At 41.8% G+C, this 14336-nt stretch overlaps 1 protein-coding gene across 2 annotated transcripts in view; it reads right to left on the reverse strand.

The window, feature by feature from the left end:
• The window catches only part of GLIS3 (GLIS family zinc finger 3), a 181494-nt gene that overhangs the window by 15843 nt on the left and 151315 nt on the right, over positions 1-14336 (reverse strand). Inside the window, exon 7 of one of the 2 annotated variants that reach the window (XM_075726129.1) lies at positions 4950-5112. In XM_075726129.1, coding sequence (XP_075582244.1) covers positions 4950-5112 — 163 coding nt within the window. Of the gene's footprint in view, positions 1-4949; positions 5123-14336 lie in introns of both variants that reach the window. The other variant, XM_075726128.1, reaches the window with a different exon arrangement.

The following is a 14336-nucleotide window of genomic DNA, read 5'->3' on the forward strand; positions in this document are numbered from 1 at the left end:
GAAATCTGGGGTGATGTCTCCATTCTCTGCTTTAAACATCCCTGTCATTCTGCTGTGATCTCACATTTTGGTTTGGCTCCACACTTTATGCTGTGTGCTAGTGACTTTGCAGCTCCTCAGTACACTGTCAGTGGGGGAAACGTTCTCTTATAATAGAGTATTCTGTAACTCAACATATTGCACTGTAAGTTAATCCAGCTAGCTATCAACGACTATCAAATAAACATGGTTTAAAAATACTTGTAAGAAAAACATAGCTTTTGCCAAGCACAATTTTGAAAAATCAAATGTTTTCCCCAAAAGTCATGAATGCATTCATTTGAAAAAAGTAACAAACCCCTAAATTTTTTACCTATCTATGATATAACATGTTTCTCTCCAATGATTTTTCTGTTGCAAATGATTTTTTTTTTTTTAAAGGAAGGGAATCTTCTCCCATAACAGAAATATTTTGGCCAACACAAACCAAAACTTTTGTCCGTAGTTTTGTCCAGCCACTGAATTTGCACTTGTCAAGCTCTGCCTCATGCCCTGCACAGCAACGATCCCACAGTAGTTTTCTATCCCCATGGTGTCTCAGGGGAGTAGATTGCACGTGCCAGCAGACTTTAATTTTATATCCTTCTTTTCAGTCATTAATAAGTGTCTAAAAATCCTTTTCACGCTCAAGCTTTAGGAACACAGGAACTGCTATTTCAGATTAAACCAGTGGTCCATCTAGCCCAAAGAAGGGACAGCAGGAAGAAAGGACAGCCCCTCTGACCAGCATGACATGTTCTTCAGTGAGAAGGAGAATTTAAATGGAATTTAAAGTGGAATTTAAGGAAGGAAGCTGTGAGGGAACACCTCAATATACAGATTCCCTGGAGACAGAGATAGATAACTTTAAAATCTCTCTCAGCATTTTCTGTGGCTGTATTGCATTAGAGAACCAAGTTTCTTGCAAATGCAAAGAAAAGGAAAAGAGTGCCTTTGGAAAAAAAGAGGAAGCGTGGAAATAGGCTGGAGAAATATTCCAAGTTTTGCTAGGTTGGCTCTGAAAGGAGGTTGTAGCGAGGTGGGGGTCGGTCTCTTCTCCCAAGGAACAAGTGACAGGACAAGAAGAAATGGCCTCAAATTGTGCCAGAGGATGTTTAAATTGGATATTAGGAAAAATTTCTTCACCAAAAGGGTTATCAAGCACTGGAACAGGCTGCCCAGGGAAGTGGTTGGGTCCCCATCCTTGGAGGTATTTAAAACATGTGTAGATGTGGTGCTTAGGGACATGGTTTAGTGGTGGACTTGGCAGTGTTAGGGTAACAGTTGGACTCGATGGTCTTACAGGTATTTTACAACCTAAATGATTCTATGATTTGATGATTCTATGGCTCAGGTTCAGGGTTAGACTTGCTGCCACCTCCACTCTTTAGCATCCATCATTTATATGTGTCATTTGCTCACTAACAAAAAAAAGTGATAATGTCTTAGCAGACAATCCTCTGAAGTGTCCCACGCCTGGAAAGAAATTACTGTACCAATTTCAAACCCACACTGTTAAGGTCTTAAACTAAAGACTTTCTTTGAGGCAGCCCCTCATATGCTACATACAATGGGCTTTGTAATATATAAGGATTGGATGTCTCGACTCCTTGGTTAGAACTACTTAGAGGCTTTTGCTTCTGGAAGTCTGGCTTGGAGCTACTTATTATGTTACAGCAAAAGCATAAAAGGAATATAACCACACACTCAAATAAGCAAAAAGAAGCACTGTTGCAGAACTTATTATAGCATTACAGTAATGCTAAACTGAACAGTTCAGCCCTAAGTCCTTCTCTCCAGCTTTACACAGTCTCTAGAAATTCCTGTCAAGCCAGGACGTGTCGTGCTTTAGGGACATACCAGTAGCTCTGGTTCACAGGAAGGTGAAAAATCATCTGGAACACCAAGACCAAATGAAAAATTGTGTTCTGATCTCACATTGGTTAACAGGCTACTTCTTGCACAAAAGCAAGCCACAAAAAGCAAAATGTAAATATCGGGTAATTCAATAAATAATAAAAAAAAAAATTAAAATTAATAATTTCAAGCATTTGGCACCAACAATTTTGGGGCACTGAGCTGCACATGTTAACTATGCCATACGAAACCAAAATTTTTATCTGGGTTTTAATTAGGTTGGTTTTTCAGCTTCCTTGAATGACCATGTCTCCTTTTATTACAAAAATTAGTGAAAAGGAAGCCAAGTACATATTGTCTTTTATACATATGCTTTTGGGTACCACTACCATTTGGTACCTTCATTGGACAGTTGCAATTTTTCATATTAGGAGAGCACTGAAAGTTAGTATCAAAGAGCTGGAACAAACAAAATGTAAATCTGCATTTTTATTATGTATGTTTTCTTCTTTGATAAATGAAGTTGCTTCTTGGACCCAAACTCTCTATCTGATTTGCACTCTGTGTACATTGAGTTTTGAATACAGAATGAAAGCAGTGTAAGATGTGTCTCATGGCTGGTTCAATTTCTCACATTAATGAGGCTTAATCAAGTCCACACTCTCCCTCCCATTACCTAGGTGGAGAAAGATGCAAAAGAAGCCCTCCAATTATTTCTCCAGCCCATGGTACCCGGAGATGTAGGGAAAGTGCTTATTTCCTTCCACTTCTATCACTCACAAACCTGAGTTTGCTGTCCAAAATGGAAGGGGCACATGACTGGCCTGCAGAGTTGCCAAAGCAGCCAGGCCAGCTTGGATCAGCTTCAGTCCAACAAATGCAGGCTATCGCAAGGGTATGTGCTGGTCAGCCAGTCCTAGCTCTGAAACAACCCCAGGCACACACAGCACATCAGGAATCACACAGCATGAGGGGAACAAATTCCCTGCTTGCACCTCTAAATCCTGCAGTCCTCTCAATGACGAGATTGGGATAAACAGGGTGAGTCACACCTTTCAAAGACACTATCTCTGGCACTCTGTATACTGAAGTGTTGGTTTGTTCAGTTCACATTTTCACAGTTATCATCACACTCATGAAGTGGTGTAAATGACCACCTACTCACAGGGCTCCTAGCCGAGTGGACTGTATTAGATTCAAGATGCAGATTCTACTTTAGTTTTTCTTTTAAACATTTCCCTTAATTTGTACTATATGTTCTGTAATCAAACTGACACTGCTGTCATGCTTTTTTTCGTTTCTGAATTTAAACTGCCATTTGTCGCACTACCTAAATTAAGATATGGGCACTTTTTTTAAAATCCAAAATAGCTCCACATATGGGAATTAGCACTTAAAGCCTTTTCAGAGAGTATACACAGTTAACATATGAGAAAGGAGTGTATCACACTAGCTTTTTATTATTGTTACGCTGTAGAGTACTATAGTATCCTGAGGTCTGTAACGCATTCAAGGACTTAATGAGCTAAGTCATACTCTAAATGCATCTGCTATGGTCCTACACCACTGCCTGACTCAGAAACGGGCTAATGAGATCACTGTCTTTCATCATGAAATTTATACCTGTAATAACTATTGATCTGTCCCTGCCTGTCACCTCGTGCTCTGGCAATTGCTGGATATGGATGTTGGACAGTTCACACACTGGAAAGAAATCTATACTGGGAAGGAAAAGCCTCTGGGTCAGGCAAGAGAGCATGGGCAGCCCCAGAGTTTGCACAGAGGGCGAGAGCCAGGGCAAGAGAAAAAGGTCAGGACTGTGTGGCCAGGAGTGGGGAGGAAGGACTGAACCACTCGATGAGCTCCAATGATTATGAAATGGCAAGTTTCATCTTAGACTGGTGTACAAAAAGCTCAACAATTTCCAGTGGCTCCAGAACAGGCTGAATTCACATGTGCAGTCTGAAATCAAAAAGCAGTTTCACTTGTCAGTTCCCTGAGCCATCATGTTCTTCCATCTCCCCGATACAAGGTAGAGTGAGTACTGCTTTCCTCAAAAGAAATTATGCTCATTTATCAGTAACTGAAATCTAGTGAATGTTCTTTTCATGTTTGTAATTGGACACCTTGTGCTCTCCAAATTACTAGCATTTCTATTACTCAAGGAAATTAAACACTTAGAAATACATTAATGAAATACAGCAATTTATCATTTAGAGCACTGAAAAATAGGGAGATTAACAAAATAATGTTTAAGTATCCATATACATATAGTAAGAATTCAGTATTTTGTGTGATGGTGTATCTTCCTGGCTTTTCCACTGAAAACCTATTTGCTTAGGCCTATTCAGTCTTGTGATCTGGTAAGACTTCTGGTTCAATAAACTAGTGGAAATCTATACTAAGTGGAAATACAATACACTATATAAATACTTGGAAAGATTGCTGAAAATAATTTAGGGAATGTCTAAACATGAAAATTAAACCTCTTCCAAGCAATCTGCTTTCACATCACTGAAATATTAAAACCATGGAAACAGCAACAGGTCAGGGTTTTGTAGCTAGCCAGCATAAAATAAACCCTGATTATAAATCAAGCTCTCAACCCAGTGAATTAAAAATTCTTTCATTATCTCTTTGTCTTAATAACATGCCAAGAAAAAAAAATGCCAAGTTCCTGCAGAAGTTCTTAGTATTGAGAGAATATTGACGGAATATGACTGTCCTACCACAAGTAAACAGAAACGTGAATCTCAGGGCCCCCATTCTGTAAGGTATGGCTGGGCTCCTCTGAAGTTCAGTGTCCCAGCCAGTATGACTTTGCTCACTTGGGCCATTGGTGGAGATCAAGAGGGTATTGGAGAATGGATGGAAAGCCTCCCTGCCCAGGCTGGGATAACAGAGTCCCTTTCACCTCTCCTTCCCTTGGTAAACCCATACCTAGAGTAACTGTTATCCCAGGGCTGCCGCCAGCAACTTTCTGCACACCAACAATTCAGTTTCCGCCCATCCTGGCAGCTCTGAAGGCAGTCCTGCACCAGGCTCAGCATAGGAAAAGCAGGGGTTGGTCTTACCTCTCTGAGTCCGCAGCTGAGAGAAGAGGTAACTGGGGGGGAGGATGGAGAGGACTACCCTGTACGTTACATCCTGGGGAGGGGTGGCTGTTGGGGTGGGACAAGGACGCTCCCCCAGCTGCTGTTCCACTTCGACTTGTCTGTGTGTTGGGGAACATGGCTGCTGAAAGCAAAAGGAGAGAAATAACCCTCATCAGGTAGGTGATAGCATTGATAACTAACCAAATACTAATGGGCAACACCTCCCCTAATTCTTAGCAACTAACTGTTTTTTCTCAAGTGGTGTTTTCTGTCTGAAGGGAAGAAATAAAAACACATAAAAAACCCTAAATAATCTTTGCTGGTCCCAAATGACACTTTCATAAAACCAGGTATGACATAGCTGTGCTCCTTGTCTTGGGAATTTTATCTGAATAAGGCTGCAAATCTTCCATAGCTTCCTGTGTAGAAGAGGTGGGAAATACTTCCTAAGATACATATTTTTAGACCTAGTGAACAGAAAGCACGTAAATAGTGAAATACTTTCTACATTTTCCCCTCAGCTGTAAAAATCCCAAATTTCATAAAGAGGTCAACCCAAACTTAAATACTGCTATTATTGCCCCCAGACTACCCAGTAATGCATACAAAAATTTTAAACTAGCATTAACAGTTTAATACTTTTCTATGAGGTTGCTTTTGTACACATTTCAAATAGGGAAAGGTTCTGGATGATTAAACAAAAAGCAACACAGGACTCCCTCCAAATGTCCTATTTGACCCCAAACCCTGTAAACTCATTTTCAGAAGTTCTTTAAATCAGGCAGTCAGAGGTAAGACGCTGATTACCAAATCCCTCTGAAAATCCAGTTACTTAATTATTTTTACTGACATCTGTGTCAGGTAACTTATGTTGATGTTGCATGGCAGCCAAATACATGCTCTTAAATATTTTATGAACCCTGAGAATGAATTAGATAGGCTGTCTACAACATGAAAATTGTCTCACATTGTTTGGTTGTCATATCTACCAATCTCTTTATAAAAAAGGATTGTTTAGGCCCAGTTTACAGAATAAAATTCTACCCATAAAACTTACATTATGGTAGTGAATATATTGGAGATAATGATTCAAATTTATTGATAAAATCCTAGAATTTAAACCAGTTCCCCAAAGGGCATTGTCACTCGTAAAAGATCTTTCTAAGCTAAAATACCTACATTGATGCTGCAGTCCTAGCAGAACAAACACTACTTCAGGAGTAACCCCACCATAGATCCGTCTTCAAGAAAATGATTCCACAGGTCATAATTTTGAATGTTGCTACCCAAGATCAAAAGGGTGAAAAGTCCACCTCATCTCTCAAGTCCTCAGCCTATTTCTGGAAAGCCTTTATTCATCCTCACAAGCCAGCCTTTGTGACACACTAGATATTCACCAGGCTAAGGCAGAGTTAAGGAAAAGCTCTGGAGTTTAATTATGCTGTCGCCTCATTAAAGAGCAGTCCTGGACATCTTTCAGCTGGTGGAGATGACACAGTGCAAGGTGACAGATAGGAAACCACTCTGTGAATAAAAACATCTAATATAGATGCTGCAGAGGTAATGTCAAAGTTTAGGGAAAGTTGGCATGAGCCACACTGGTGGGCAAAGCTGGAGGAGTGGAGGCTGCCCTACCCCATGGCCAGGATGACCAACAAAAACACCTGTGGCTGCCCTTGGCACTAGTGTCTACTGTTTGCTAATCCTAATCACAACCCAAGTGAAAACAGACATCTGATAGTAGAAAGCATCCCAAACCTTAAAAGAGATACAGAGGATGCATATCCCACAGGGAGATGAGACATCACTTAAGCCAGCAGAGCAACTCACTAAGAAAGGGCTGAGGAAGAACCCGCACTAAGACAGGGGAAGGTAGCTTCTGTTGGTTTTTCACTTTGCTCATGCACCCCAAAAATTACTCTCTCCACATCTGTCTCTAAGAGTAGCACCAAGACAAATGCAGAGGGGAAAACAAAGGAATGATCTTTTGAATTTATTATTTTATGTTTACATGCAGCGTGGAAGAAAATACTGAAAAACAACCAAATGCACATGGACTGTCATAGCTGTTCTCTGCCACAGCCGTGATAAGCATTTCAAGCAAGTATTTTCTAAGTTGTGCTTGCATATTTCTAGCTGGTCCAGGCTGCAGTGGTAGCACAGGTTCCCACAGCACTGCCCAAGACCTGGTGACTCTGTTCCTGGGAAAAAGTTATCTGCAGCCAGGCATTGGCAACCATCTGTCCTTTCTCTGAACTAGAGCAACCTAAAGCCTACGACAATATTCACCATTGTAGTAGTATCTAATACTGTAGTACCTTTTGGCTAGAATTCCCAGCAATTTCTCTGTCCTTTTTTTCTGTTTCTGATGAAGAGACAGCATACAGCATAAAGTAAGAGCTAATATGGCTGGGACTAGAGGAGCAGGTAGAATATTTAAGGAAGAAAAAGCATGCATACTAGCTGCAAAAAGATATTCCTGTACACAGGGTATGTTAAATGACCACAGCACAACAAAAGAGCGTACCTGAGTTCCCACAGTGCCTCGTAATGAAGCCGCCAAGAGCAGCACCATGAATGATGGTGTGGGAGACCATATAACACCCGCAGATAGCGCAGCACATCTTTTGTCAGTGCAGCTTCTTGCTGTATAGAGGTACAGTGCTGAGAAAAGCACCTCCGTGGGCACCCAATGAAATGAAATCACAATGCTGGCAGTTGCTTCCCAGCGGAAATGCTACTATTAAAACTTCCTACTGTAGACATGGCATTGGTCCAAGCTACTACGTGAATCTTGTAGATACCAGCTGAAGGGAACACATTGTCAGCCATTGGCAGTCTACAGACTTATGGCACTCCACAAATATAGTCAGTGACAGGTGATTTCCCTAGTAGAGCTAGCCTTAAGAGACTGACAGAAAACTTTGGACACTATTTAAGAAACTACTAGATAACTTGAGCACTTTTTCTCAGGAGCTGTGTGTGTGGCAAGCTTCTTTAGTGGTTTAGCTGTTAAATGTGAGTTGCTTGCTCAAAGTGCTGGCAGGAAATATCTACACAAAGGAATGTGTTTTCAGTGCCTGATTCCATTAAACACCTGATTTGAATGATATGAAACTGAACAAATGTTCATGGCAACCAGCATTCTCACTGACTCAAATAGGTACCACACCAGGTAGGTCTACACAGAAAGATGCAGAATTAAGCATAAGTATTACTTAACAAAAAGGCTTCCTACAACAAGGCTTTTCTTTCCATCAGTACAAGATAAACTAACATACTTAAAGTGATTTTCAAAAGATTCAGATATTCTGAAAAAAAACCCAAAACAAAACAGAAAAACAAAAAGAATTGTTGATGCTATTCTTCTGTGCGCCTTAAAAAGCCCACACTACACCACAGTTTACAAGATGGATATAACCTGTTAGTGCTGAATATGAATCTTGGATTGGGTTACACCCACAAAGTTTCAGCCACAGAGAGGAAGGAGCCATGTTTTCATTTCTGGAGTCTCATCACAAATCAATTTATCAACACATATAAATTTTCCATGAGAATGCAAAGGCTTCTCTGTAAGAAGCTAAATTCACATGCATTTTCATAATGCATAGGAACAAATTAGGTGGTTGGAAGAGAAAAAGCTGATTCTGGATAAGGTTCCTTTAAAAAAAAAGACAGAAAAGTAGCATTTAAAAAGCTACAGAATCCAAAGCCTAAAAAAAAAAAATCTTTTTTTTTTTTAATGGAGCCAGAAACCTGTAATTTCATGGAACACTCTTTAAGTGCAGAAGAATTGCCCTCCTCTTTGCAAATTACCAACAATGGTATAATTTACTATCTTGGATTTATCACTGTCAAATCAGCACTTTGTCAATCTATTTCTGCCCCCCAAATACCTCTCCTCTTACTACTGCCAGCATGAATTTGGAGTAGGGCTGAGAATTCTTTCCATATAGAGTAAGACAGTGTGAAGGTTTCATTTTGTAGGTTAGTCAATTAAAATTATATACACTTATTTGCAAGAGTGGTTTTTTTAATTACTATATTTAACCTTTCATTTCTGCAAGGAATATTTATGCGGTCCTTGTGAACAAGTGATTTACTAGTGCGCAGAAGGAAAAATCTGAAATGCTTTTTGCACTTGGGAGCATCACCTCCATATATTCTCCCCTCTCACCTCCCCCAGGGAGCCCATACTTCCCTACAGGATTTCGTGGCCAGGAATATGTGGGCATATGATGTGTTGAGCTCTAAGTGGTAAGCCCAGCAAATGTAAAACATGCTGCCTGTGTTGCCTTGATCCTGCCCAGCTCATCTGTAAATCTGAAGACTCCAGTGTGCATGGAACTTAAGAAACCATCATGCACTAAGAAGCAGAGCAGAAGTCAAAATCACATTATGAAGATAATAAGCCTGCCTCCAAAGTAGGTCTGTCGCATAGACCATCTGCATTGATGATCTCTGTGTCTTTCTTCAGATGTTTTGCAGGCAGATCAGAGATACTGGAGGCATCCAAGTACTGGAGGCACCTAGAAAGCTGGAGTGTTAACGAAGTCCACCCACTCAAGATATTTGGATAGAAGAAGAAAACATGTCTAAGAAAGCACTCTGTACAGTAATCCAGTCTCACTATTTGGAGACCTGTTCAATCAATCTCTGTCTTTTGAGATCCCTTACCTCAAATATTTAGAAATCTAAATACTTAGACCAAAAAGTAGTTTTGTGATAAAGATCTTCCACATGTAAAGATTGTACTAAGACACCACACCATCTACAAAGAATCTTTTCCCCTACTCCACAGCTCAGAAAATAGGAGAGGAAAATTAAGAAAGTAACTGAAGAAGTACCAGCTGAGTCAGAGTAAAAATCTCAGAGTTAGTTTATAGGTAATTACAGGCCTCTCATAAAAATGGTAAAATGGTGCTTGCTAAAAGCCTCCCAATTGCTACCTAAGATATTCCCAAAACAGCCTATAATATAAATAAGAAAAGGTGTGTGGTTCTAATTTTTGAACATTCTTTGATCTATTCTCTGAGCTGGACATGATAAACATTTTCTAGTCTTGTTGCTGGATAGTTGCAATGATGGGCAGCTGGACTGGTTATTAGTTGAGAAAGGTGGACACCCTGGAAACTCCTGTAGTTTCTGAGATTATGAAATAATTAAATCTCTGAAGCAATAAAACGGGGTCTGGATTGGGATTTAACGTTGTTCCTGCCATGGCATCTTTACATCACATCCCTGCCTTTCAAGACAGATTCTTCTCTTTCAGTGGATTGCAGTTGCCTTGTTGCTTACAATGTTTGTACCAATTAATCAGTAAATGTTCTCTTCTTCACAATGTGAACCCAACCATTACACCAATTTTTGTAGAACCATTAAGCTGTCTCAAAATGGAAATTATAAACTCAGAAGTAAAACTGGTGAATAAAAGGACAAGCCTGAAGACAAATAAACTACCCTCCTTAAAATAGGTAAGATAATAATATTAACACTTTTCAGCCCCCTGTAATGTCTGTATAGAATCACAGAACCATAGAATCGTTTAGGTTGGAAAAGACCTTTAAGTTCATCAAGTCCAACCATTAACCTAACACTACCACGTCCACCACTAAAACAGTTAAGGGTAGAGTAGTAATTAATTTCATGTTTCCTGGCTTGGTGGCTGTATTACTTTTTAATGAAAGTAAAACTACAATAGAATCATTAAGGTTGGAAGGGAACTCTAAGATCATCACTCCAACCGTCAGCCCAACACCACCATGCCCACTAAACCATGTCCCAAAGGGCCACATCTATCCATTTTTTTAACACTTCCAGGCATGGTGACTCCACCACCTCTCTAGGCAGCCTGTTCCAATGCTTGACCACTCTTTCCGTGAAGAAATTTTTCCTAATATCCAATCTAGATGTCCCCTGACGCAACTTGAAGCCATTTGCTCTCATCCTATTGCTAGTTACTTGGGAGAAAGGACCAACACCTACCTCACTACAACCTCCTTTCAGGTAGTTGTAGAGAGTGATAAGGTCTCCCCTCAGCCTCTTTTTCTCTAGGCTAAACAATCCCAGTTCCCTCAGCCACTCACTTGTGTTCCAGACCCTTCACCAGCTTCATTGCCCTTCTCTGGACATGCTCCAGCAACTCAATGTCCTTCTTGTACTGAGGGGCTGAAAACTGAACGCAGTATTCCAGGTGCGGCCTCACCAATGCCGAGTGCAGGGGCACGATTGCTTCCCTGCTCCTGCTGGCCACACTATTCCTATTACAAGCCAAGGTGCTGTTGGGTCTTCTTGGCCACCTGGGCACAATGCTGGCTCACATTAAGTCGGCTGTCAACCAACACCCCCAGGTCCTTTTCTGCTGGGCAGTTTTCCAGACACTCTTCCCTAAGCCTGTAGCTTTGCATGGGCTTGTTGTGACCCAAGTGGAGGACATAGCACTTAGCCTTGTTGAACCTCATACAATTGGCTTTGTCCCATCGATCCATCCTGTCCAGATCCCTCTGTAGAACCTTCCTACCCTTGAGCAGATCAACACTCCCAACCAACTTGGCGTCATCTGCAAACTTACAGAGGGCATACTCAATCCCTTCATCCAGATATTTGATACAGATATTAAACAAGACTGGCCCCAAAACAGCCCTTGGGAACACCGCTTGTGACCGGCCACCAACTGGATTTAAATCCATTCACCACAACTCTCTGGGCTCGGCCATGCAGCCAGTTTTTACCCAGCGAAGTACACCTGCCTAAGCCATGAGCCACCAGCTTCCTAAGGAGAATGCTGTGGGAGACACTGTCAAAGGCTTTGCTGAAGTCCAGGTAGATGACATCCACAGGTTTCCTTCATCCACTAAGCAGGTCACCAGGTCATAGAAGGAGATCAGGTTAATCAAGCAGGACCTGCCTTTCATTAACCCATGCTGGCTGGACCTGATCCCCTGGTTGACCTGCACATGCCTGTTGAGTGTACTCAAGACGAACCGCTCCATGATCTTCCCCAGTACTGAGGTCAGGCTGACAGGCCTGTAGTTCCCCAGATCCTTCTTCTGGCCCTTCTTGTAAGATGGGCACCACATCAGCAAGCCTCCAGTCCTCTGGGACCTCCCCTGTTAATCAGCACTGCTGATAAATGACAGAGAGTGGCTTGGTAAGCTCCTCTGCCAGTTCCCTCAGTACTCTCAGGTGGATCCCATCTGGCCCCATGGACTTGTGAGTGTTCAGGTGGCACAGCAGGTCATTAACTGCTTCCTCCTGGATTATGGGGGCTTCATTCTGCTCTCTGTGCCTGTCTTCCAGCTCAGGGAGCTGAATAATCCCCTGGGCATAACTGGTCTGACTATTAAAGATTGAGGCAAAGAAGGTTTTAAGTACCTCAGCCTTTTCATCATCCTTGGTGGCAATGTTCCCCCCTGCATCCAATAAAGGATGGAGATTCTCCTTGGCTCTCTTTTTGTTGTTAATGTATTTGTAAAAACATTTTTATTACCTCTTACAACATTGGCCAGATTGAGTTCTAGCTGGGCTTTTGCCTTTCTAATTTTCTCTCTGCATGACCTAACGAGATCCCTGTACTCTTCCTGAGTTGTCTGCCCCTTCTTCCAAAGGTGGTAAACTCTCCTTTTTTTTCCTGAGTTCCAGCAAAAGCTCCCTGTTCAGCCAGGCTGTTGTCTTCCCTGCTGGTTCGTCTTACGGCACATGGGTCAGCCTGCTCCTGCGCCTTTAAGACTTCCTTCTTGAAGAAGGCCCAGCCTTCCTGGACCCCTTTGCCCTTCAGGACTGCCTTCCAAGGGACTCTCTCAGCCAGTGTCCTGAACAGGCCAACGTCTGCCCTCTGGAAGTCCATGGTAGTGGTTTTGTTGGCCCACCTCCTTACTTCGCCAAGAATTAAGAACTCTATCATAACATGGTCACTATGCCCAAGACTGCCTCTGACCATGACATCTCCCATGAGTCCTTCTCTGTTAGTAAACAGCAGGTCAAGCAAAGGCACCTCCCCAGTAGGCTCACTTACCAGCTGTGTCAGGAAGTTATCTTCCATACACTCCAGGAACCTCCTCCTAGACTGTTTCCTCTCTGCTGTCTTGTATTTCCAGCAGACATCTGGTAAGTTGAAGTCCCCCATGAGAACAAGGGCTAGCAATTGCGAGACTTCTCCAAGCTGCTTACAGAATGCTTCATCTACCTCTTCATCGTGGTTGGGTGGTCTATAACAGACTCCCAGCAGGATATCTGCCTTGCTGGCCTTCCCCTTCATCCTCACCCATAAGCACTCAACCTTACCATCACAATCGCTGAGCTCTATACAGTCAAAACACTCCCTAACATACAGAGCCACCCCACCACCTCTCCTTCCCTGCCTATCCCTTCTGAAGAGCTTATAGACATTCAGTGCAGCACTCCAGTCATGAGAGTCATCCCACCATGTTTCTGTGATGGCGACTAAGTCATAGCTATCCTGCTGCACAATGGCTTCCAGTTCCTCCTGTTTGTTGCCCATGATGCATGCATTGGTGTAGATGCACTTGAGCTGGGCTATCGATTTTACCCACAACATTGGCATGCCATCTTTAGGCTTCTCTCTGGTGAGCCTGGTTATATCCCCCAGGTATGGTCCTACCTGGTAATACATCACATTTAGTGGATTTAGTTCTGGATATGTATGCCATACTTCAGTGCAGCCAAAAAGGTGAGAATAGAGATCTTCTTAATTGTTAGTTACCCTGTATCACCTCCTCTTTTGCATCCATTCCCTATGCATCAAATACAACTCTGTTTTTCACTGCAATGGCCATTCATATCTCTGTTCTTCCCTCTCATACTTTTTTTCTTCCAGTAATGAGCTGTAACTACTTCACAAGGCTGTCACCTTTAACACATAGACTGTTTTTTCCTCAGATATCTCCCACACTGTCCATGGTGCCTAATGGTTAGGAGCTTACTTACTGGGACAATTGCTTTTATAAAATTCTTTCATTTTTCCTGTATGAGTCCTCCACCCTCTACCTGCCTGTTGTATCTACCTAGTGCCCTAACATTATTTTCGATATGAACTCCTTTGGGAATGAATTCTTTCTTCTTATGTGTGTAGAGCACCGAGCTCAGTACTATTTAATTGGGAAAAAAAAAAAACCCACACAAGTAAAAGAGTTACTTAAGTAAAGCACATCTTAAGTCATAGCAATAGAAGTAGCTAGGTCCAAGTTTCACCGTTCTGGAGCATAAGACATTTTAAAAATACACTTAGAATTGCAAAATGTTCTGTAACTTTCCTGATGCAATCTTTAATTTCCAACTTGCAAAGAAAATCATGCACTTGACAAGCTTTATTAATATCATTTGCTTGCTCTGGAGCACAGCAGAGTG

This window comes from Pelecanus crispus, chromosome Z, assembly GCF_030463565.1.
Source record: "Pelecanus crispus isolate bPelCri1 chromosome Z, bPelCri1.pri, whole genome shotgun sequence".
Taxonomy (NCBI): domain Eukaryota; kingdom Metazoa; phylum Chordata; class Aves; order Pelecaniformes; family Pelecanidae; genus Pelecanus; species Pelecanus crispus.